This window comes from Folsomia candida, unplaced genomic scaffold (genome assembly GCF_002217175.1).
Source record: "Folsomia candida strain VU population unplaced genomic scaffold, ASM221717v1 Fcan01_Sc004, whole genome shotgun sequence".
NCBI classification, from domain to species: Eukaryota; Metazoa; Arthropoda; class Collembola; order Entomobryomorpha; family Isotomidae; genus Folsomia; species Folsomia candida.
The window spans coordinates 6,580,685-6,606,000 of record NW_019091196.1 but is presented as its reverse complement, the minus strand read 5'-3'; the positions used below and the strand labels follow the sequence as shown (position 1 = coordinate 6,606,000).

The following is a 25,316-nucleotide window of genomic DNA, read 5'->3' as shown; positions in this document are numbered from 1 at the left end:
TTTGGTACACAATTGTATAAAAGATTTAGGAATCGAGTCCGAATAAAATATGCATGAACGGTCAATTTGGCGACCATTATCAGACTCATAAGTTCAAAATTGAAATTTGGCAGGAAAGTGCAAACTCACATTAACGAAAATGAAGCTAATTTCTTCAAAAATTCAGGGTTTCCTTTACTTTTTTGTTTCAGGTTTCAGTTAAATATTTTTTAAATTATGACTCCTCATTCGGGCAATGCGAACTATGCATGTATACACCCCGTAATTTTTCCCTCTCCAAAGTTTACCTACCCTGATCAGTTTCACATCTAGTGATGGTAATCCGTAACCGATCCTATCCTAGGATCGTAAAAACTCGGATAGGATCGGATTTTCACACGGATCGGATAGAGGATCCGAGGATCAGACAATCCGATCCGATCCTAACCGATGAGATCCTAGGATCATCACACAGGATCCTCGGATCATCCGATGTAAACTCGTTTCACATTTGGTGAGTTCATCACATGGCGTACATTACCCGAACGAGCCGAATTATGTTATTATTCTACACCAGTTATTTTTATTTTGGCGTTGAAATCATACTAAATTGAATAATTTGAACGCCAAAATAAAAATAACTGGTGTAAAATAATAGGATAATTCGGCTCATTCGGGTAATGTACGCCATGTGATGAACTCACCAAAAACCGTTCCAATAAATAAAGAAAAGCAGCTGGTAAAGTATTTCCATAGTTAGACACAAGGTGTCTCACACATATCATCCGCGGATATCCTACGATCGATCCGATCCTAGGATCGGATCGCATCGGATTTCGAGTAGAACCGGGAGCCGATCCGATCCTAAAGCGAGCAAATCCGATCCGATCCGATCCTGTATTTATCCGATCCTATCCTACGGATCGGTTAATTTAGGATACGGATTACCATCCCTATTCACATCTATGTATGTATATTCACTACCCAAATCAAACCCAATGCGGCCAAAAAACCCATCCAACCTTATGAATAAACACTGAAAAACAAACCTGTTGACATAACGTGTTGACATCTCCGTCCGTATATAACACAAATTGCCAGTGATTTGAATAACAAGGCAGATCATAATCAAAACCCTCGTTAAAGTAACAACTTTCCAACTTTTGCAACCATAAAAAATAATAAGCGTTCAAATGCAAATGCAAATGCGGAAAATTAACTTACGCCGAGTAGGAGCAGAAACAGCAGAGGAAGAGGACAGCCGTGATGCAGGTGGCGTTTCGTCGAGATGGGAGAAAGTTACAGAAGGACAAACTTTCTCCCGTGTTGTACTTTCCCATGATGACGGTAAATTTACTTGATTAACAATTTGTCTCGTTTTCCCCACTATTTCCGCTTTATTTATTTCTCTATTTACTACTCTGAAGAGAGAGAAAAACCGCAAATTTTATACGGAAGCAAGTCCTCTTCACTATTTATTTATATGTGCATACGTAAATTAGTTACCGTTTTTGCGTACACACTTTCACCACGAAAACGCTAACCCAGTCACATTGACGTCACTTCTCTTGACCCTCAATGAACAGAAGGAGGGCAGGGAAGTAGTCATTTAAATTACTTATATTAAATTATTTTTCGTCTGCACGTTTTCGTTTTTTGGGGAAAAACGAAACTTCTTTTCCTCAACTTTCTCCGAGTCAAAATTATTTATTTTCTTTCCTTCACAACTTTTTGTCTCATGGGGGGTAAGACGTTGCACTGCGGGGATTCTGGTTAGTACAGATTTGACACACCTTTCTCTCTTAACTTTCTCTCTTTTGGTGGTTGGTTTTCTCTGCGGGAAATTAGTTGAGACTTTTTGAGACTCGTAGACGGACTGGATTTGAGTTATTTTTGGTGGTGGATTTGTGTTTATTTAGGAAGTAGTAGTTTCCGTAGTGTGGAAAGAAATCAAATAGTTTTCGGTTACACCTGAAAAGAAATAAAATATTTTTTTTCTAATTTTTTTCGTATTTAGAGAGGAAAATTTTGAGGAGAATTTTGAGCAAAGTTTAGAGTACAATTTAGAGTAAAATTTTGGGTAAAATTTTGGGTAAAATTTTGAGGATGAAATACGACTATTTTTTAAAAATACATCTACAATTGAATACTAATATATATTTTTTACGGATAATTAAACTGGCACACAAATTAAACATTTTTTAAATCGACTTAATTTCTAAGATATAAATACCTAAAAAGAAATAAAATTTATTTTTTCAAATTTTTTTCATGTATTTGTATTAAGTAAGTTTTTGAACACAATTGTATTGTAAACTACAAGAAAAGATTCTTTGGATCTGACTGTTCTTTAAAACTAATGTGTATTTTTTGCATATTCCCAAACTGGCATGCAAGTCAAACAACTTTTTTCAAAATCAACTTAATTTCTAAAATAAGAATGAAAACCCATGAATAAAAAACGACCCAGTGAAGAATCCCACCATCAAAATCGTTCTTTCCCCACCAACCACCCTGCATAATGGACCGATTAACTTTGCCTTTCCAATTTCGTATCCACATCTCCCTCTTTAACGAGTCCGTCCAGCTTAAACTAAATTATTTCTTGGTTGGTTGGCCCGAATAAAACTTAACTTTGATGACCTGCAGCTATGTACGGACTTACGCGACAGAAAGTTTTGTCGCGACCATGCCCTAACTTTTTGTCACCACCACTTTAAACCTGTAGGTCATACGAGTTATGGTCGTGTGGGTGGATTGGATGCCGATCCGCATTTGAAGACATTTCCACCAACCAACCAAACTTATGCAAAGTGACGGAAGTGAGGAAAAGAAGGGAAGAAGAACGATAACTACTAATTTTGAGCTTGGTTGGTCTGGTCTGGGGCAAGTTTTCTGGGTGGGATTTTCTACGTACGTATGTAGAGCTCTGGATCTCATTTTCTGACTAATTGGTTCCCTCGAGGGAAGCATTGTTATGTTTCACTTAAAAGTTTGGGGATTACTTTATGCAATTACTTACAATTACGTACGACGAGACTTTCTTTCGGGACGGGTTATTTACCTATAGTTTCCAGGAATAGATTTCCTGGTTTTTCCGTCTGTGGGACGATAACAGGGAGAACTTTTCCTCCTTCTGGATGGGTTGGTGAGTAGTTATCCAGACGGAGATGAGATGAGATGAGATGGCGTCTTAAATGATGGGAAAACTCGTAGGAGATGAAGAAGAGTACACAGGCTTGCTCGTATGAGAGTCAGGTATGAAATGAGACGGGGAGAAAGTTGGTGCAACGGGCAGTATCACTTTCTCCGAGTGAAATGTATGGTAGGTTTGGGACTGAGTTGAGACGGATTTTCCGGCGCAATCGCCTATAACGGGTAGTTGGAGATGGATGCAGATTTAAATTAAATTGGTAATAAAAATTGAGCCGAGTGTGTTATTAGTAAAGACTTGCTAATTCGTGAAAATATCATTTTCGTCGCATATCTATTACATCAAATGAATTTGACTTGGTTTAAAGTGCAAACTGTTAAGTAAATTTGTATTCGAGCCAGAATGAACTACATATTTACATTAATGTAAATAAAACCACGACGAATTAACATGCTCTAAATCTAAAATTTGCAATTTACTTAAAAAACTAAATACTAACAATTGTAACTAATTTTCCTTGCGGGTTGATTAAACTGAAAATTTGCCAAAATGAGAATCTGCGCAAAATAAAATGAATATGTAAGTCCATAATTTGAAGCAATTTATCACTGCATCATTTCATCATAATTTAAGTTTTTAGCAAAACAATTAATTTTATTTACGGAAGAAAGTTCGTGTCCTTCGAACACGAATTGTCATCATGGGTCGCAAATTCGTTCAAACATTGCAAAAGCTATTCTACCCATAAATATCTTTTCTTACGTAAATAATGCACCCGACTAATGAAACCTTAAAATTACGCAATAACACGAATCATGCCCATGTTTTTCTCATCTCATCTTCACATCTTCTCAATGTCCATTGTCAAACTTATGCAAGTTTAATACGATCCTGGGCAAGATTAAATTGTGCAAGTTTCATTCCTCTCTCGTCACAGCACTTGTAGATTTTCTCTCTTAATTAGATATCATGCCCCCATTGTGAATGCGATGAAATTCTACAATTTGCAATTTTTCTGTGCAAAAGTTAGAAAATGAAATGCGAAAAAAAACAATCTGCACTTTACAAAATTACGGGATCTCTTCTCTCAGTTAAAGAAGAGAAAGTCGTCCGATCTGCTGACTAATAATGAATGAGAAGAGCTTATGTACACTAATGAACCTGCCCATTGCTACCCGTCCGACCGAAAACAATGCAGTGTGTGCCATTTTGTGTGTCTATTTGAGCCAGGCCAGCATATTTAATACAATCACATTGTATCTGCTGCCCGGATTAAATTATGTGCTCGAAATAATTTGCATAGTGCTTTTTCCACTGTTTTACGGTTCTTCGGAGACCACTGCGGAGCAAGCGAGGGCATAAATATTTTTATGTAGAGAGGAAGGGGAATAAGCATAATAGACAAGTTTAAAATGTAGTCGGCCAATTTATTTGATTGGGGTCGGATAATAATAATCGATAAAATATAAAATAACCATGTAAAAGAGAGTCAACTGCGTGTTTACTATTAATCAATTAAATAAATTCGACTGGATTCTGTAACACACAATAAATGTGACACACTAAATAATGTGAGGATACAATGTGTTACTGGAGTGGTGGTATTGTCGTGAATTTTAAGTTTTTGAAGATATTTTTTATGGTAAACCGCTTAAAAACTGTTACCAAAACCGACAAAAACCAACTACTAAACCGGTAACAAACTATTACAAAACTTTTAAAATCATATTATGTACAAGCTGGTAAAACAAAATTACAAACCGGTAAAACCATTGTACCAAACTGGTAAAACCAAATTACAAACTGGTAAAACCGTATTACAAACTGGTAAAACTGTATTACAAACTGGTAAAACTATGTTACCAAACTGGTAAAACCACATTACCAAACTACCATAACCTTCTAACACCCTATTATTTAGAGTATGTACATTCTTCTTCTCTCTTACATAAAACCCCATTCATTCCTCATTGATAAATTGTCTTGATTAAATAGGTTTCTAATTCAATTTAAAATTTCTCATTTCGAATTTCTCTCTCTCTCTCTTCTCACTTTAATTAAAGAAATGAACGAAACGGACCAAAAACTCGTGGTTGTGGTTATGCCTGATTACCTAAAGAGATATCTACAAATGAATCAAATTTACTGGGCATGCATGCCGGCCTTGAGTAAATATATACCCGGCGACGCCACCGTTTTAACCAGTTTGTCAATATTCCCCCGAAAGCGGGTGGAAACGGGACATACAGCTCATTAAGAAGCGGAAGGGCACCTTGATTAGAGGAAATGTATCTCGGCTCTCACACCGCTCATGCTCTGGTTCACACGTGTAAATACATTTACATTTCACGCCGAGCTGATCATCACATCACATCAGCATCTCACTCAATTTCCAAATGGAACTACATTTCTCCACGAAATTTCTCCACATTGCGGAAATAGTCGACTTGCATATTTTATACACCCTGAATTCAAACTTCAACTAAAAAATTACAAAAAAGAAAGCCAAAATTAACATTTTCTCTGAGTTTACCAAGTGCAATTTACGAAGTTTCTCCACATTGGGGAAATAGACTTACAAATATTTTATACACTTTGAAATTCAAACCTCAGGTACATAATAAATGTAAATATTAAAAAACAACAAAAATTGAAATCACTCAATTCCCAAATGGAATGAAATTTATTTCTCCACTTGGTGAAAATAGTTGGCTTATGCACATATTTTTTACACCCTGAAATTCAAACCTCAACTAAATACATAAAAAATGTAAAAATTAAAAAAAAATAAGAAAGCAAAAATTAAAACTTACTCAGACTTCACCAAGTGCAATTTACGAGAGGAACGTGTCATTTTTACCTCTTTGATCTCCACCTGTATGTACAGTAGATAAAAAGAAGGAGTAAAAGTGCCCAAAAAATCCCCACTTTCACTTTTCACCCCGTCGTGATCTGCATTCTTATCGCTTTGTTAGCATGGGGACGCGAGGTGGGTGTAAAATGGTGAGATTTGATACTCATTTCGAGTAAGTAGAGGCACTCTAAATAATCTGGGGGTAAAAAAAATTGGGATCGAGGAGATCATTACCGGATTGGTAATGATTTGGTACGAAGAGGTGACAAAAATAATAACCTTTGCTTTGTTACCCTTGCAAAAATAAAACGGTGACAAATTTGGTCGTTCAAGTTATACAATTGGTACTAGTGTTGGTCCCAATTTTGCCACCACATTATTACCGCATTGGTAAAGATTTTGTACAAAAAGGGGGCGAAAATTGATTAATTTATTTTTTTGCAAGAATTAAACTGCAAATTCAACCATCCTTGTACAATTTCCACCCAATTTTGCCACCACATTATTTACAGTGCCCACTTTTTCGGACCCACTTCTTACATAATACCGATTTGGTTTGGTCCGTTGTTTTTGAAGGTTTCTCTCGAGTCATGAACTGCATCGCAAATCAAACTTTCAAGTGCTTAATAATAATGCTTTCGGGGGAAGAAAAGTTTTATGTGTGTACCTTTAACTTACTTTTGCTCAACCACAGATTGCATTTTCTGCAGCGGAGAGACTGCAGTACCACCGTTCGTGATTGATCATGATCATGAAAGTTGTTTTGTGGCTTGCTTTTCCGAACTGCAGCCTTTAAAAAGTTTGTTTTTGTGACGTTTCATAATAATGAATAACGAGATCGAGGTACATATTTTCATTACCCAAACCTATCTATTAAGCGAAGACTTTGTCTGTTTGTCCGTCTGTCCGTCCGTCCGTCTGTCTGTCCGTCACCAGGATAATGGGAGAACGCATCTGGATAATGCGGCATCATGCATATGACCCAGGAGGAGGATCCGATCAACTTTTGGGGTCAATTGGACCACTTCCCCTCAGAAAAAGTCTGGAGGTGTGGTCACATATTTTTTGGAGGGAATTACTAGTTTCACCCTATTGCTGCATTTCGTCTGATACAATTTATTAAATCAGGTCCACATCCATCTCTCTCTGCACAAAATTCTATTTTCGCACGAGAAAATTTGGTAATAAAAAATTATGAAAAAACATACATAATAAATATTGCATACCATGTAAAACAACAAAACTTTATGTAGTCGTACATAAAGCAGAGCTGCTGTGGATCCTGCGTACCTAACCGTAATGACATTGAGTTAATTTTTTCCTTGCATGACATAACATCTCGCTCCACGTGTCGGTTGTTAATTCCATGATAAAAAAACTTTGGACTGTGTACTCGAATAATCAATATGCTGACAAATCCATTCCTTTAAGTTGAACAGGAAAGGTTAAATAAAAATAAAACAATGAATACATAGTCAAAATCCATTCATGTGACTTTCAAAATACTTATCAAACAAAATATATGGCTGGCTGGGCTATGTAAAAGTCAACAATTTTTCTACAAAGTTAGCCAAGATTGGTCAACATGAACGCTACAATTGACTCCTTATCAGGGCAAACAACCCCCAAGCAGGCATGACTCGTTGTACCAGTCCAGTCCAGTCCTATGCAATTGACATGCTATGTATGCAGATTATAAGTATTAATATAATAATGATGCACATGGTGCATTTTTCTTATTATATGTATTTAATTGTGAGATAACCAATAATGACACAGTACATTTTTCATATTAATATGTTTGATAATGATAAAGTGCATTTTTCTTATTATATATATTTAACTGCACAACTTTTCGGTGGTGCAACTTTTTCGCATGCAATAATAATCGCAATGATTCACACGAATTGTTGTTTTGCTTGCCTGCACGTGTCGAACTGACAGATCAGTACGTCGCACCTCTCTCTCATTAAACGCGCAGTTTGGGTGATTGCACGCTTATTTTTTATGATCAATTAATTATCCCAAAAAAATGACGACCCGTGTTGGATACTGGATGTGGTCATCACCATCATCACCACGATATCGGTCGGGCGTGAGGAGGAAAACTGACGTTGTTTTGTTAATGCCTGCCTCAATTCCTGTGTTAAATGCAGGGTTCCAATATTCCGTTCACCTCCTTTTTCTGACATGCGACGATAATACTAGGACAAGATTTTTTCTGATGTTGTTTATCAGCACAACTTAAACCTGAAGATAAACTAGCGATGATGATGAACAGGGCGTGTGGCTGGTGGAATTTTCCATTGAATTCCGTGAGGGACGTTGCTTTATAAGGTGGGCAACATCTCGGAGAGAAGTTATTACACTTCAAGAGGTGAAGGTCTCACCAGTTAAGAAGTTTTAAAGACAGTTTTTGAAACAAGGTTTCCATTTTTGGGATAAATTCCCATCTTTTAAAACAACTTTTTAGTATTTGACTCCAGTTTTTCGAATTTTTAACCTGCCAAAATTTTCGAAAATGACTCCACTCTCGTTTCTCCTGACAGTATTTTTGTTCGCCTTGGCCTGGCTGGTGCTGACTAAGGGGGGAAAGAAATCTAAGGGAAAATTCCCTCCAGGTATACGAAAATATACACAATTTTGTTCCCGCAGTCAAGTCACATAGATTTAAAGAATGTATGTAAAAATGAAAGACCATTTTTAAAATACATATTTTCTCTCCGCATTTCCATCCATCCAGGTCCCCGGGGACTTCCACTTCTCGGAAATTTGACACAAGTAGGATGCCGAATGCATGTCGTCCTGCGAGAATGGGCTAAACAATACGGGAGCATATTTAGCATTCAGCTCGGTCTGGAAAAGTATGCATGAAAATACATACCGCTTGCATATTTAAAAGAGTGGCCAAATTTCTAAAAATAAATTTGCATCATGTTACAGAATCGTGGTCGTGGACGACTACAAATTGATGAAGGAAATCTTTAACGAACCAGCGTTCTCTGGCAGACCGCAGAACGAAGTCTTCCTCGGCATGTCGCAGGGCAATTATGGTACGAAAAAAATAAAAGTATCATATTTTTTCGCAATATTGCCAAAAAAAATTGCACACTTTTTATTTCTGTAGGAGTTATCAATTCTGAGGGCAGCACTTGGGAGACGCAACGCCGTTTCACGCTCCGACATCTGCGAGACTTCGGGTTTGGGAAGAACTACATGGAAAATTTGATCCAGGACGAGGTCAAGGAGATTCTCGACTGGTTGAAGGGCGAAGAAGGTCGTCTCGTCAATCTCAATAGGAAATTCAGCCTCGCCGTGTTGAATGCTCTGTGGTCAATTACAAGTGGGAAACGGTACCCGCAAAATGATTCCACTCTGACAAATATGTTGGACAGCTCGATTCGGTGAGGATACATAAATGGTCAAATTGCGGTTAAAAATCGGTGTATAATTTTGATATCATTTTTTTCAGAGCGTTCAACTCACTCTCGGAGACGGGGCTGCTGCTTTTCGCCCCCTGGGCGAGACATTTAGCGCCCGGATTGACGGGGTGGAACACTCTGCAGGCATCGATAGGAGAAATGACTTCATTTTTTAAGAAGACCGTCCACGAGCATAAGGAAACTTTTAGTGGGGACCATATCCGAGACTTTGTTGACCACTATATTCAAGAAATTGAGGCGACGACCGACCCCAAGTCAAGTTTTCATCAAGAGGAGGGATGTAAGTAGCAAGTTTAAAATGACTAATTTTTTCAAATTTTTTTCAGAAACATTAACATCAAATTTAATCTAATTTAATCTTGTTTTTAACAGATAAACATTTAAGCGCGACTGTGGGCGACTTATTCCAAGCGGGGGCCGAGACCACGTCGACCACGCTGGTCTGGGCGGTCCTCTATCTCACGAGTCATCCCACAATTCAGGAAAAAATGCAGGAGGAGATTGACCGTGTCGTTGGAAATTCAAGGCTACCCACGCTACAAGACCGGGCAAGGTATATACAAGATTTCAAATTTTTAATTAAAAAATTTCAAAATTTTATCAAATTTTTCTCCCTTTTTTCAGCATGCCTTACACAGAATCCGTAATTTTTGAAGTCCTCCGAATGTCCTCTCTCGTTCCGTCGGGTCTATTTCACAGGGCCATTGAAAACAAAGAGTTTCACGGCTACGTCATCCCGAAAGGGACGTGGATCATCGGGAATTTGTGGTCGGTCCATAATAACCCCGAGATTTGGGGTGACCCCGAGAACTTCCGGCCGGAACGGTTCCTCTCAGAAGACGGAACCAAGGCAAAGAAACATGAGGCCTTGGTCCCTTTTCAAGTCGGAAAACGTGCCTGTTTAGGCGAACCCTTGGCGAGGGACACGATATTTCTATTTCTTGCCAGCATTTTTCAAAAATTTCAAGTTGGTCCGGATCCAGAGAATCCGAAGTTAGATTTTGAACCAATGATTGGATTCATACTAGTACCCAAACCGTTTAATGTCGTGATGAAGGAGAGGCACTAGCGTAATTTGGGAGGATTAAGACTGTGATTTTTATACTTTTTAGTAAAATAAGTTTGTGATTGCAGTGAGATTAGTATTTATGTACATATGAAACTTAATTAAAATTTTAGCTCTAAATGTTATGAGCAGTAGTACATTTAAGTTAAATTTTAATTATTTAATAAAATACAGGAAAACTTTTGACTTGAAGATTTTTGACTACCAATTTTATTCCTATTATTGAAAATTGAAAATTGAATGTTACGATTTAATCTGACCTGTATGAAAAAAATATAAACGTTTCTGCAAATTATCATAAATGATGTAAAACTTTCTCAGTTTTTGTTTATTAATTTTACCAAAAAATGTATGAAATGGTACTCGCTTTAATTGATAAATACAAGACATACATTTTTTGGTAAATTCTAAAATTTCCTGGTAGAAGGAAGGAGACTTGCGTAATTTAAGGATTAAGACTAATTATTTGAATTTGTTTACAAGTTTATTATTTCAGTTATGTATGTATGAACATGATTTAATATTTTGGCTCTATGTTGCATTGCATTCAAGGTAGTAATATTTGAACTATTTAATAGTAAGTTAAATTTTTGTTTTGATACATTGAACATTTTATTGTTAGACAATTAATGCAAGAGTACAAATCCTGTATTGAATATGAAGAACAGAAAATATCCTAGCAAATATCTTAGCAAATATCCTAGCGTGAATAGCAGAAACCTATGATACCAATGAATAATACAACTTCTTGTAAGTTCTGGTAAAAGATGTCGAATTTACTCACTTTGTATTTCTTAATTTTTATCAGTCATATTTTATGACTCGTAAAACATGCACGAAATAATGCTTGAAATAAATATGCACGTTTTTTTGGGATGTTAGTCCAAAAAGTTTATGGTACACGTATCGAGCTGTATGTAAAATACCCTGCATCTCAAAATCCAAGGATATGCAGGCACTTAATAAAAATCAACACATTTTAGCTCGAACCAGGGCTTATGTAATTGTCATGTCCGTCCGCCTGTCTTTCGATAACTCTCGAACAAGCTGACCGATTGACTTGAAATTTTTACCATATGAATATTGGACAAAGGTAGGAAACGAGTTCGAAGATGGGCGAAATCGGTCAAGTGCATTTGTGACTGCGTATCTTTATTTTCTGGGTATAATCCTACCCGAATTATTTTCAGTGCTGGCGTCTAACTTGTACATCTTTTAAAATTTAAAATTTAATAAGAGAAACAAATTTCAACATACCCGATCAACAAAAGCTATCACTTTTACGCAAAAGTCATACAGTTAAATTGCAGCAACTGATGGCCGGCAAAAATCCGTGAAAAGATACTAGATATTTAACGTAAAATAAACTGTCAATATTGCATAGAATTGACAGTCATATTCATGCAATTTAGCCTCAAGAATATTGCGTAGAAATAACCGTCAAATTAATGCAATTTAGAGCGTAGAATATTGCGCAAAAGAAACGAATAATTTGATGCAAAACTTGCAGTTAAACTCCATGCAATTACTGCAGTCAAATAACACGAATTATTAATTTTTATCAAAATCATTTATTTCATAACAAAAATTATATTGTTACATTATACAAGGGAATGCAAATGTTTTCATCTATTTTATCCGACGGGAGTAACCAACATTTCTTATCAATATCATTAATACCTATTATGGTTACGCTATTTGATAATTTGCTAACTTTAATTATCCCTAAAATTTTACTTTCACACGGACAAGTGAACAAGTTGTCCGAGTGTTTGAATTTTCTACAATTTATATGTTTTTTATCTTTACTTATACTACTTATAACAACTACTTTCCCATCCTTTAATATAAAACAATGATCCTTTCCGTTCGATTTTATAATACAGTGTCTATTTAAATTCACAGGGGACTGGTACTTATGATTTTCTCTCTCAGCAGTGCGATTCACAGTTTGCTCAAAAGGTTTATAGTGAGCTCGTAGCGAGCGCTTTATTACTTGCATATTATTTTCGAAATCGAAAGCACTGAAAGAATTTAACGGGCCATGCTTTAAAGCGTCATCACTAATATGTATAAGGGAATGCATATTATATGATAAGAACTCTTCTTCATATAAATTGGGAACATTTTTAACAAACTTCAATAAAAGCTGTCGTGCATAATCGTTCCAATTATTTGCTTGCGCCTTGGTAGTTATAAGAATCGTGACTGCTACGCAAAGATTTAAAAAATGTGTATACTTTTTCGGCGACAATAATCCTTTTAAAGCGACGGGTCCTGTATAAAGAAGAAAAGTTCTAAACTCTGTCGCTTTCCACATATCTAACTCTTTTGCTGACCTCGGCTTACGACAAAATTCTTTAGGGCAACTATGCGAAAATAATACTAATTTACTTGATAAAGTTGAAATATCACGAGAAGATAATTTAAATGGCAATGGACCTTTTACCCAACTTCTTAATATTTTTCTAACCACACCTAAGCAAATGAGGTGCATGTAGTCAAGAGGAACCGAAGAAATCATCAAAATTTTAAGCTCCGTAAACGGGGAAATGCCTACATGGTGGTGTTTATCTTTTTGAACATAAAAATCTTGATCTGTCCTAAGTGGACTATCGAATGTTCTGAAAATTACACGTCCCTTCCAGAAACCTGGATCTATACATTTCTCGCATCCATTGTATGCATTATGACTTTTACGTTGCTTTAAAAAACTCCTGGCTGGCGCATCAGCTATTATTTTTGAAACCTTACAAAATATTTTCAAATTATTGTAACTAATCCCAACTCGCAAACTTTTTAACTCTGCTATCAAATCCATCAAGTATTCGTCAATACTTTCTGGTTTTGTCTTGCCATAAAATAAACCCACGACAAATACGCCGTACGTACTTTCTTCACACTTTGCTTGAATTGGCCAAAACTGGTTACTGTTACTCTTAGAAATGGGCAATCCATCAAAACTAAATATAAGGTTTAATTTAATTTCGCTACCAGAAGCAAGAATACAATTGGAATCTATTTGCCGTTTTATATTTTGAATAACATCAAAGTGTGCATATTGACCCTGACCGATAGTTTTCATAGAGTATTTAATTGAGTTTTTAAGCAATGTCCTACTATCCAATGGAAGAAATCTAAATTCTTGATAAAAGTTAAATATGCGTAGAAGATCGTTTAAAGCTACTCCCGTTATGTTATGTCGAAGCGACCAGTCCCTCAAGTCCCGTGTTAAATCTAAAATATTCCTATTATTTTCTACTACACCATTGTCGCTTAGTGAATCGGAAACTAATGGCTCGTCACTATTATGGATAACATTACTGCTTCTATCATTATTGCTAATATTACTACCTGAATCGCTATCCTCAACGACAGAATCACATATATCTAAATTTACAAGATTATTACTAATAGCAGGTATGTTTTTTGCACGAGTGAGATTCTCTCTAACCCGTTTTGCAATTATTCGCCTAATGTTTCTCGGTGATTTTCCATCTCGATCCATGATTATGATGCAATTCCCGAGGGAGCGTCGTCGTTGCACCTACCTTTTGAAGAACGAAACCAATTCATTGCTGCAGTTTGAATTATATCATCAGTGAGAATACGGCCGCTGGGATTTTTGGGATCGGGAACGGACTCAACTGTAAAGACGTTTCGCACGGTTTCTGAAATTTGCAATCCAATTAAACATTAAATAGAGACCAACAATTAGAAAATTTTCTTCATTTTAGAATATATTTTAGCACCTTTTACGACTTCCAATAGTTTTAGGTTTTTCATCGATGTCTTGTTTCCTTTACCCGTAAAATTAATTCGCCTGCCAAATTCATTCGTAAATAATTTTTTCAAGATTTTTCTAGTGCTCGCCTCGATCTGTGTCGCAGTTGAAAATGCCAAATATTCAACCTAGTATCAAATATAAGAAAAAACATTAAAGTTTAATTATGCATGTAAAATATCTCGATTAAATCGTACCAGTAATTCGCGATTTGAATCCACCTCGAGCCAAGATTCAAACTCCGCCAGTGCTACCTCGTTGTCGAGGGGTAATTTTGGAATGGCACTGAAATTTGGAGCCTTCCTACCATCCGGCCTTTGTTTCACATTAATCAGTAAAGCCTTAATGTCTTTAATGTCTTCAGCCTGCTTTTCCAACAAAGTTACTGTGGATGAAGTTCTAACCCTGCAGACTTATTACACCGCTTTGTAGCATTAATTTCACGACGTCACCGGTCAAAAAAATTTTTTCCTCCAAACTGGTCCAAAATAAAAGTCTAGCATGGGAATAGTATAGAAAAATTATTTTTAGCGTTCTATGACCCCTGGGTCATGAATTAAGGGCCCCTGAAGGGTCAAATAGCGTTCCCTGATAACCCCATGCAAATGGGGTATCAAATTAATCCCCTGGACCAGGGGAACCAGAAAAATATTTTTATAAATTTTTATGACCCTTGAGTCGTGAACTAGGAGCCCTTGAAGGGTTAAATATCATTCCCTCACAACTAAAGGCAAGTGGGGTATCAAATTAATCCCCTGGACAAGGGGAACCCAAAAAATATTTTTCTGGATTTTTTTGACCCTCAGGTCAAGAGTTAAGGGCCCCCGAAGGGTCAAAATAGTAACCATGGTAACCCCATGCAAGTGGGGTATCAAATTAATCCCCTGGCAAAGGGCAAGCATAAAAATATTTTCCTGAATTTTTTTGACCTATCGGGCAACAGTTAAGGGTCCCTGAAGGGTCAACATAGTAACCATGGTAACCAGGCTTCATATCCTGTCTCAGGCAGCATACTTATGTTTGTATAAACTGGTCCCTTTCTTATATACATATCTTTATGCACCATCTTGTTTGGGGAAGGATTGGGTTAATGGTTGGGGTGATGAATATCCCCTAAAAACTGATGCATTATAAATATATGAGGTGATGGGAGACCCCTTATCCTTGCTGGCTTCTCCAGTCGACATTTTGAAATTTAAGTTTTGGAGTTTGTACTTACTGGTATCCGCTCAATTATTAATTTTTAAAATTGAAGATGACGTTGCATAACTTAATTTATGGAACACTGTATGTGTTATATATAGTTCATTGTGTTTGTGGTAAAAGTTGCGCGAATGTCGATAAAATAGAAATAGATAAACAGGTTAAAGTTGTGTGTGATGAGACGGATAACCTGGGTGGATTGGTTATCTGGTTCAAGGAGACATTACCATCCAATTGCAGTGGATTTCTGATATGTAATCAAACGATGTGTATGGAAATTAATGAAACTGTTATGTTCTTCAGTGACACTATCAAAATTGAAGAAGTAGAGTATGAAAATAAAAAGATACGGATATGGGGAAGTGAAAGCTATGTAACTTTTTATTTTAAAAGTTTCGTGGATGCCAGCCGTTATCTACTAAATAACATCACAATTTCAAACGCCAACCACACATTTCCATCCAATAAACTATCCGACTTAACTCAGGAAAAAATTAGTGACACTTATTGTAATATAGCGGCTGAAACGAAGAACTGTACCACCAAGCAAGCAGTAACTAAAGCTATTCAAGGCACTACTCCTCTTCCTTCTGCATGCACAGTTCTAATTCTGTGCAACCAAATATCATGCATCAGGTTCAACTACACAAGTCTCCTGCATTCAGCCTTCTTTGCCAGAAAGCACACGTTTATTCCTACCAACGAAGGTAAATTGCCATCTTGCTTTCATCTTCGTCAAGATGCATTTTTCCATCCTGGATCTCTCCGACGCCCACGTGGTATTATACTTTCCTTGGAGAAAGCTAAAGTTAAAAAGGCGCCAAGCGGATTACCTTTCAATCTCCCTGGATATAGGTAATTGGTTATTTTGGATGAGTTTTTTTATTTTTAAAGTTGCGATTGGAATCTTTATGAAATGATTCTTTATTAACATAATTTTATTATTGGTATTAATTAAGATATTGCGGGCCTGCCACCGATATTGAGAAGCAGGATGATCTCGGTGGCCCAATAAATGCTGTTGGTAATTGTTGCCCAATTTATGCTCATACACTAACCAAGTCAAATTTGTGAAAATTAATTTTATAATTTTTGTGTTGATATTATTCAGAGATGCAGCATGCCGCAAACATGACGTCGATTATTTGCTAGGGGTTCTACCATCAGAGGCAGACGAGGCACTTCTAACTACTGTGCAATTACATCGAAAAGATCTGTTCCCACTTTTTGCGGCCGCAATGAGTGCCAAAAAATATTTCGAAAGTCAAATTGGAGGGTCCTATACATCCTTCTTATATTTCTACCCAGCAGGATTTTATCCCAGTTTAACTTTGCATTTTGCACATGAAACGGTGTACGATAAAACTTCAGCAGGAACACTAACAACTGCTCGTGCCATCTGGGAAGGCCAAGCTCAGGAGTCAAAGTGGATAAGTATTCTGCAAAATATTTGGCTAGGGAGCTGCTACACGGTGGATCCAGAAACTAATGTAATCCACCGCATATCGATGTAAGATTATATTTTTGCACTATTAATGCTAGCTCAGATTCATCGATTTATTGTCTGAGAGCACAGACGCATTTCATACAAGTTTATCACTTTTAGCAAAAACAGTCTGACATGAATTCCCTCGTCATGCCATGCTCAAATGTGGATGAAATGGACACCAATGCAGACGCACTTGTGAGAAATATTGCAACATATTTATAAATAGCAGCGACCGCGGATGTTGTGGGGGACATCGTGAAATTGTTATTGTAGTAACAAGCTCATGTACGTTTTTGTTCTGATCAATACAGGAGGATGGTGATGGAGATGATGAACGTGGGCACTGTGGACAACGTGAAGAGTTAGGGGAAGGGTCAGCTCCTGGCGGTGAATCACCAATGGACACTTCAAATACAGAGTATGCATCCAAGAGTACAGAAGGTGAAGATACATGTGTGGGAACAGACATTTACCCAACGGCCCCTTACAAAGGGGGATGTAGGATGATTTTGAACGAATTTGCAACCAAGAATGATGATAACCAGATTTCGTTTATTGAACATGTTCGTATTTGCGCTCGTCCTCCAAAAACTAATTCACTTAACGGATTCGTTGAAATAATCCTTGTGGGCGGGATGACTATCCACCAAGTAATGTACGCATCTTTCCAGAACAAGATCTTCTCAATCATACAAGAGAAACAAACTACGCAACGCAAAATAAAAAATTTCTACTTTGTCCTCGGATCGAAACAAGTTGCACCAGATATGTTGTTTTCTGACAGCCAGATTACTAGTGACCATCTCGAAGGAATCTTACCTGCCGAGTCATTGACGTACTGCATAATTTTACTTCACTTCGGACACAATCAAGGGCAATTTCATCAAGCAGTTCAATCTTTTTCACTAATCCAAAATGTTCCACCCGGCAGTGACACGGTAGGCTATCTCCCAACCCCCATAAACGACGAAAAGATGAACCTTATAAACGAGTTCATTCAAGATGTCCTAATTGTTGGTCCTCCTTGTCCGGATTCTGAGTGTGGATATTTCTATTCCCTTCTCAGAGCTAAAGAACAGGTATTGGGGGAAGGTGAAATGCGAATTCCTTTATCTGATGTTCCTAGACGGAATGATGGAACCAAACCTTACCTTAGTCTTTCGAGGTGCAGTCCTACGAGTTTTCCTATGCAACAATTAGCCTTTGAAATTGAGAAAGCAACACCGAAAGCGAAAAACGACTGTAAACAACCAAATACTAAACTCCCATTCCAACTACTTGGTGTTTCACTACAGGCGACAGCTCAAAAGTTAATTGTCAACGCCAAAGTATTCTTTGACAGTAACCAGGTACAGTGTGAAATACTAACAGGAAACTCTGTCACCAAAACTAGCCAGATTCTATGAATTGGAGAGAGAACAGTTTATCAGACAATGGAGAATTACAAAACGAATAGTATAAAAACACCTGGTAAGAAACGTATTAGACCAACGCCAGTGATGGATCAGTTTGACGACTTCCGAACTGAGCACGTTAAACGAATCATTCATCAATTCTATGCTAATAATCAAGCACCAACAATGCATAACGTATACACAAAACTGATGGAGGAAGTCAAGGAAGAAGAAGATGGTCGGATAGCCCGAGGAGAAACTCTTACAGCGTTCAAATGTTCCAAGTGGACGTTAAGAAAACTCATTAAGCAATTAGGATTTAGATTCAAAACTGTTGATAAGCGAGCAGTTATCCTCATGAGATCAGACATCGTGCAGAAGCGATATGAATATCTGTCCGTAATGATTAAAAATCGTCAGTCCGAGAACCCAAAATGTGTTGTCTACACAGGTTTGGCTGATTAAATATCAAAAATGTTTTAATTTAATTTAATATAATTATTAATGCATTATATTTATTCAGATGAAACGTGGGTCGATAGTTATGCTAGAACTGGAAAAGGCTGGGTTATTAATTCACCAAAGTCATTTCATGAAGCGGCTTTATACTCCTTCCAAAACCCGAAAATTTCTAGAGGACCACGTATCATTGTGATGCATGCAGGTGCAGTTCAACTATCCACATTAAATAGGAAATTATTTCAAAATAATAATTATCTTCACAGGTGGAGAGGATGGATTCGTACCTGGCGCTATGAAGGTATATCCAGTATCAAAGAAGAAAGTCCAGATGGATTACCACGCAAACGTTAACGGTGTCGCTTACATGGCTTGGTGGAAGGATCTTAATCAAAAGATAAAAGATAATTATGGTCCATGCATAATTGTTATTGATAACGGTAATATCATCCAATAATTTGTATTTGTAAATTCCATTTTAATTTGAATTTCATTTATTTAAATTTGTCAGCTCCGTATCACAGCACCAAGGAAGCCCCAAAATCTACATCCCGAAAACAAGAGCTATACGACTGGCTGAATGATAATTTAGAGGGCCCTGAAAAGCTGAAACTAAAACCTGTAAAGCAAATGAGACGACCTGAATTATGGAAAATGGTTCAAGACCTTAAAAACGGAAATGAATATTACATTGTGGATAAGGAGGCATTGAAATATGGAAACACTGTTGTCCGGTAAAGTTATTTTCTATTCATGGGTAATTTACTAATAATTTGTAATATTTATTTAAACACTGTATTTACGTATTTTCCAGATTACCCCCATATAACTGGTAAGAACTGGTAATCATAGGTAACGGTAATAAGAATATTCATGTAATAACTATTTTTAGCGACTTGAACCCAATTGAGTACGTGTGGAAAGACATCAAGCACGCAGTTAGGGCTGCAAACACACAGGGGACCGCTGAGTTTGCACAAGCTGAGGCTGAGAGAATTATGACAACATACACAAAGGAACAATGGCAGAAACACATCAAACATGTGCACCGGTTCGTAAAACCAAGATTCGCTATTATGGGAATAATTCGCAATTTCTACATTATTATTGTAAATAGATTGGAGGACGAGTATTGGAAAAATGATGGACATTTTGATGACTTCCTTGATGACTTCCAAACACGTGTAGCTTCAGCCAACCCCATTCGAGTGAGTTCTTGGTGACAGTAAACTATTAGTAAAAAAATACATAACTTATACATAATATACAGATTACAGCAGCAGATGATGTGTCTGACGACGAAGATGAGGACCCTGACGATGTTGACGAAGTAGTTGATAGATTCCGAATGCAAATACACAATGATATTGAATACTCACAGGCTGGGGAAGAAGAAGACTTGCCTGAAGAAGAATGTGCAACTTCTAGGAGGAGATTAACCTTCCCACCAGAATCAACCTAGATTTTAACTTCAATGGATTCAATACATAATAAATATTATAAATAGTGAATCCGATTTGTACATAGTGTTAAGAATTATTATTCATTAAATTTGTACGAAATTTTCAAAAATATGCCTACCCCTCTCTACTTAACATTCTTGCAAAACTGAAAACTTTAAAATAATGTCCCGTTTAGTAAAATACAATAAGTTATTATTTGATCCTTCAGGGGCCCTTAACTCTTGACCTATACGTCACAAAAACCAAAAAATATTTTTCTGATTCCCCTGGTCCAGGGGATTAATTTGATACCCCATTCACCTTAGTTACCATGGTTACTATGTTGACCCTTCAGGGACCCTTAACTGTTGCCCGATAGGTCAAAAAAATTCAGGAAAATATTTTTATGCTTGCCCTTTGCCAGGGGATTAATTTGATACCCCACTTGCATGGGGTTACCATGGTTACTATTTTGACCCTTCGGGGGCCCTTAACTCTTGACCTGAGGGTCAAAAAAATCCAGAAAAATATTTTTTGGGTTCCCCTTGTCCAGGGGATTAATTTGATACCCCACTTGCCTTTAGTTGTGAGGGAATGATATTTAACCCTTCAAGGGCTCCTAGTTCACGACTCAAGGGTCATAAAAATTTATAAAAATATTTTTCTGGTTCCCCTGGTCCAGGGGATTAATTTGATACCCCATTTGCATGGGGTTATCAGGGAACGCTATTTGACCCTTCAGGGGCCCTTAATTCATGACCCAGGGGTCATAGAACGCTAAAAATAATTTTTCTATACTATTCCCATGCTAGACTTTTATTTTGGACCAGTTTGGAGGAAAAAATTTTTTTGACCGGTGACGTCGTGAAATTAATGCTACAAAGCGGTGTAATAAGTCTGCAGGGTTAGAACTTCATCCACAGTAGCACACTTTGCGTTGTCCCTGCAACGTGATTACAAAGCGTTAACATAATACATCAATTTTAATAAAATTATTTTGCTTGTACTCACTTGAAATCAACAGCCGTAAATCATTTAACTCCTGCGAATTTACAACAACAAAAGAGGTGTCTCCAGTTTCAACTTGATTTCCTACTTCTAGATTGCTTTGCTCTTCAGTTTCGGGAATTATTTCAGGAATGCTCAATGGTTGGTCTAAAAAGCATCACCATAACGATTAGTATAAAATATTTGTGGCAGTATTATAAGCCTACCCAGCTCCAAATTATCCAGAAGTGAGCCAGACGGAGGACTGTTTTTGTTCGCGTCGCTATCCTCCTCATCGGATGAAGACGTTACATCCCCTCGTGTGCTGCTGGGCTGAATATCGGGAATTATCTTCTTGCTCCTTAATCTGCTTTCTGGTTCTGTTTCACTTTCCAAGTTGGAAGTGTCCTCGGCTACTTGAAGTTTTTTTGTCGCAACTTCATAATCATCTAAGATAATGATATTTGTTAGTAAATGTAAAATAATTGGAATGACTTCTCATAATTTGAATTAAATAGCTATTTACCGTAATTCCCAATAATCCTGGCGTAGCTAACTCTTCCCCACTTGACATCAGGAATAGCAGTGCCCTTTTTTATCAAATTTCTAATACTTGGCCCAGAGTTTGGTGGCCAGAGACAAACTATCTCTGCGGGGATAACCCAGTGACTTGGAACAAGCTCCACAGGCACTGAATTGTATTTATCAGGGGGGAATTCAATTATGTAATATTTTTTGGCGACATTGAGACAACAGATAAATTAAAAGGGAATTAAATTAACAGGGAATTTACGAGACTGCGAGGGTGGGAGAGAAAAGGAAATACCACGCTTCTCTTAGATTCAAACTCTCGCGCGTTGCCTGTCTCTTCGCACCCACCATTCATTGCGTATAAATTGCATGATTTTAACGCCTCATGTAATGTGGGTATTGACGAGATATTGGTGCGGTATTTTTACGCAATATCTCAGCACGTTTGGGTGCAATAATTTTTCAACCATAGGTTACAGTTTTTTAATGCAAATTTAGCATGTCTCACGGTGCACACCAAACTTAGCACAAAATTTATGCAATAATCACGCCTTTTTTTGTTTGTTAAAAATTTTCACCATGGATGCGTTACTTTGACGCAAAAGTAATAATTTTTGTTGATCGGGTAACACAACACTTCACAAATATTTGCATACTTTTTTTTATTACAAAACGTACAAAATTCTTAAACATATTCCAAATTATTTAACTTCATCCCCGCAAAAGCATATTATTATTATTCACCTCTACCACGGAACACGTCCTGTTCCTCAACTCGACAAAATACTTTGAACATTCACACCTCCCTTTGGTATCCGAACCTCGAAATTGTTTACAGAAAGCTCCATCCACGCAAAAACTGTTGTCGGCTAGCTGTCCGCCCCGGTCACAGTTTGACCCGACCAAACCTCTACATCTTTTGGCGAGGGGGTCATAAATTTTGAACTCATCTTCGCACTGACACTTCCCCTGGATGCAAAAGAGAGGGGCCAACGTGTCGCATTTTAATTGTCCTCCTCCTCCCGAGGTGGAACGTTCCGAGGAGCAAATTCGTCCCTGGGTCAGATCGCAGGAACGCTCCGCATTTTCCACCATCCCCTCCGGACAAGCGCATTCGAACCGGAAGTGGCCATTTGGCAGACAAATGGCAGGTTTGACACAGTGCGTGAAGGAGGAGGAGGATTCGTTTTTGGGCGAAATATTTGGCGTGCAGGGTCCCCCGATGAGACTGTAGCAGTCTTGGTAGGCTTCTTGGAAGGTTTGGTGACCTTGGAAGGGGCAGGTGCAGGTTCCCTCTTGACATTTGAGTTTGTCGAGACATTGCGTGTTCAGGTCGCACGCGCCGCCATGACCGACTTGGCAGAGGCCTTCGGGAGATTTTGTGTAGCCTGAAAATTGGTGGGGAAAAAATTAGTTAAAATAATTGAACTTCAAATTATGAAATTGAAGAAATATATTTCTTAGTTGGGTGACGATATGTTGTAAATGTTGAATTTTTAAGCGAAAAGGCAACAAATTGCATGAAATCATACACAAAACAATTATGCACCTGAAAATTAGTGTGAAAAAATTAGTTTTAAATTTAAAAAGGAAATTGGCGAAATATATTTCTTAATTAACCCAACGATATGTTCCGTATGCAAATGTTGGATTTTTTAAACGAAAAATCACCGAATTGCATCATATCCCTACAAAATAAATATGTAATCAAACCCATCTCCATCCTTACCTGGAGAACACACACACTTCGTATCCTCTCCCGAATACTCTTCATAACTGTCGATCGAATGTCCGCCATAATACCCGCGACAGATCGCGTTCTCCGTACAGCGTTCATTTAAACAAGCCGCATCCGCCAGACCGACGCATTGCTGCTGCTCAAAATCATACACGGCCTGCTCCGGATCACACTTGCACTGACCTTGGACACATTTGAGGTCATCGCGACACTCCCCGTTGGAATTGCACCCTTGACCAAACACCCGTTTCGGGGAGCACACCCCGGATTCGGGCATTTCCATGAAACCCGCGTCACAAGCACAGATTCCCGAAGAGGGGGAACATTTCGCATTTTGGACGCAACCAACCTCTTCCAACCAACTGCGGAATTCTTCGACAACGGTAAATTTGCACTTTTCGCCGGCCAAGGCGACACAGCTCGATTGGGAGGAAGAGAACGTCATGGCGTCCGATTTGAGGCAGGTGCAAGTGCCGTTTCGACATGTGAGAAAGGCCGCCGAGTCACACCGGATGGTTCGATTGTCACAAAATTCGCCGAATGTCGCCCTCGTGGAGGAAGTTGGGCTGGGGAGGAGGGCGTAAATGGTGAAGAGGACGGTTAGGTTGGTGGTTGGGTACATTTTGAATTTGAATTTTTTTTACGGGTTAATTTTATTTTCTGCCGTGAATGGAAAAAAATGTAACAGTTGACGGAAGATCAAACTGTTTGGGGAAGTGTGACCTTTGGGTGAATTAGTTAATAAATACATGGAGGAGTCGAATTATGGGCAAATTATTTATTGCAAGTCCAGAATTGAGTGGATTCTCTGGGTCAGATGAGGTTATCGTGATACATACATGCACACATACTTCCAAGTAAATAAATAAACATGTGCGCTAATGATGCTGGGTAAAGAGATGGAATGTGTCATTGTCCTACAGCATATAAACATCCTAAATTTGTAGCTGTATAAATACGTAAGTATTGAAGCCATACTAAATTCTTGTAAGACTTGTAACAAGCCAGATTTCTTCTGGAAGACGACCTGCTGGAGAAAGTGTATGGAAATTTGAGCAAAAAAGATGCCCCGATTTCTGGGTGGTCTCGTAATTTATATTTTTATTAGTATTATTAAATAATAATCTCATAATATTATGAGATTACATAAGTTAACACGATCAATGGTCATGAATTGTAATCGTGCCCCATAAACTTTTAGGTAGTTATTTATATAAATTCTCACTGCAAGGATACAGCGATGATCACTTATTTTCCACGTGACGTGACGTAAAGATATTTATAAAACACGGCTAACTTAGGGTGAAATACCGCAAATAAAATTTTACCATTCTTCTCTACTGGATTATGTATTTAAGCACCACCCGTGTGTAAAATTACGTAATACACAAATTATTGCAGATACACACACCTCATCGTCACCTTCTCATTCAAAATGGATTTCAGTGAACTCGATCAATCAAATATATTGATTGATTGAGTTTGTATATGTACCTGTTTCAATGTCAATTCACTGACTGATTATTTTTGGGTGAAGTCAGGCCTTATGAAATCCATATGCGCGTCCGTCTGACTGTACTGAAATAATTTGTCTGAAAATTATCCTAGCGACTTGAAAACTTTTTACAAAAAGTGGTTGGGTGTACGTAAGTAGTACCTAGTTTTTTGCCAGTGGAACCCATCACCACTCAACAATGTGACCCACACTGCTGGACAATGTTCTACAAATTGGTTCGAAAATTTGCAACCTGCAAAATTTTGGAACATGAACAACTTGCTGATAACGAGTAAGA

The 25,316-nt window shown here is 37.6% G+C and overlaps 5 protein-coding genes across 9 annotated transcripts in view; 2 read left to right on the top strand and 3 right to left on the bottom strand.

Annotated features, from left to right (window-relative positions):
• LOC110849004 (glycine receptor subunit alphaZ1) overlaps positions 1 to 3,226 on the bottom strand; it is a 55,223-nt gene extending 51,997 nt beyond the window's left edge. Inside the window, exons 1-2 of the mRNA XM_022096379.2 lie at positions 3,044 to 3,226; positions 1,204 to 1,950 (exon numbers count right to left, since the gene is read on the bottom strand). Coding sequence (XP_021952071.2) covers positions 1,204 to 1,319 — 116 coding nt within the window. The 5' untranslated portion in view covers positions 1,320 to 1,950; positions 3,044 to 3,226. The remainder of the gene's footprint in view (positions 1 to 1,203; positions 1,951 to 3,043) is intronic.
• A 5,118-nt stretch (positions 3,227 to 8,344) lies between these two features.
• On the top strand, positions 8,345 to 11,372 carry LOC110848472 (methyl farnesoate epoxidase). The gene is made up of 7 exons (XM_022095699.2): positions 8,345 to 8,608; positions 8,731 to 8,851; positions 8,931 to 9,040; positions 9,115 to 9,391; positions 9,460 to 9,710; positions 9,803 to 9,983; positions 10,055 to 11,372. Exons 1-7 carry the CDS (start codon positions 8,509 to 8,511, stop codon positions 10,497 to 10,499), a joined length of 1,485 nt encoding a protein of 494 aa, XP_021951391.1. The 5' UTR covers positions 8,345 to 8,508; the 3' UTR covers positions 10,500 to 11,372.
• A 675-nt stretch (positions 11,373 to 12,047) lies between these two features.
• LOC118435197 lies at positions 12,048 to 14,746 on the bottom strand. Its single transcript, XM_035850736.1, has 3 exons — positions 14,478 to 14,746; positions 14,249 to 14,408; positions 12,048 to 14,167 (listed from the first exon to the last, which is right to left on the bottom strand). Exon 3 carries the CDS (start codon positions 14,002 to 14,004, stop codon positions 12,085 to 12,087), a length of 1,920 nt encoding a protein of 639 aa, XP_035706629.1. The 5' UTR covers positions 14,005 to 14,167; positions 14,249 to 14,408; positions 14,478 to 14,746; the 3' UTR covers positions 12,048 to 12,084.
• A 452-nt stretch (positions 14,747 to 15,198) lies between these two features.
• On the top strand, positions 15,199 to 20,540 carry LOC110848397. 5 transcript variants are annotated; one of them, XM_035850738.1, is made up of 10 exons: positions 15,199 to 16,507; positions 16,597 to 16,993; positions 17,090 to 17,167; positions 17,284 to 18,817; positions 18,890 to 19,030; positions 19,092 to 19,265; positions 19,337 to 19,559; positions 19,640 to 19,657; positions 19,718 to 20,033; positions 20,096 to 20,540. In XM_035850738.1, the coding sequence occupies exons 4-10, from the start codon at positions 18,406 to 18,408 to the stop codon at positions 20,285 to 20,287; spliced, it is 1,476 nt and encodes a 491-aa protein (XP_035706631.1). In that variant the 5' UTR covers positions 15,199 to 16,507; positions 16,597 to 16,993; positions 17,090 to 17,167; positions 17,284 to 18,405; the 3' UTR covers positions 20,288 to 20,540. The 5 variants fall into 5 exon arrangements, 4 of the variants coding, with proteins under 4 accessions (XP_035706631.1, XP_035706630.1, XP_021951298.2 ...); XM_035850737.1 differs by having other exon boundaries at positions 15,199 to 16,338; positions 16,443 to 16,507; positions 16,597 to 18,817; XM_022095606.2 differs by having other exon boundaries at positions 16,597 to 18,817; positions 19,718 to 19,876; positions 19,943 to 20,033.
• A 1,890-nt stretch (positions 20,541 to 22,430) lies between these two features.
• On the bottom strand, positions 22,431 to 24,611 carry LOC118435198 (protein draper-like). The gene is made up of 2 exons (XM_035850741.1): positions 23,515 to 24,611; positions 22,431 to 23,173 (listed from the first exon to the last, which is right to left on the bottom strand). Exons 1-2 carry the CDS (start codon positions 24,143 to 24,145, stop codon positions 22,497 to 22,499), a joined length of 1,308 nt encoding a protein of 435 aa, XP_035706634.1. The 5' UTR covers positions 24,146 to 24,611; the 3' UTR covers positions 22,431 to 22,496.
• Between the last annotated feature and the right edge of the window lie 705 nt (positions 24,612 to 25,316).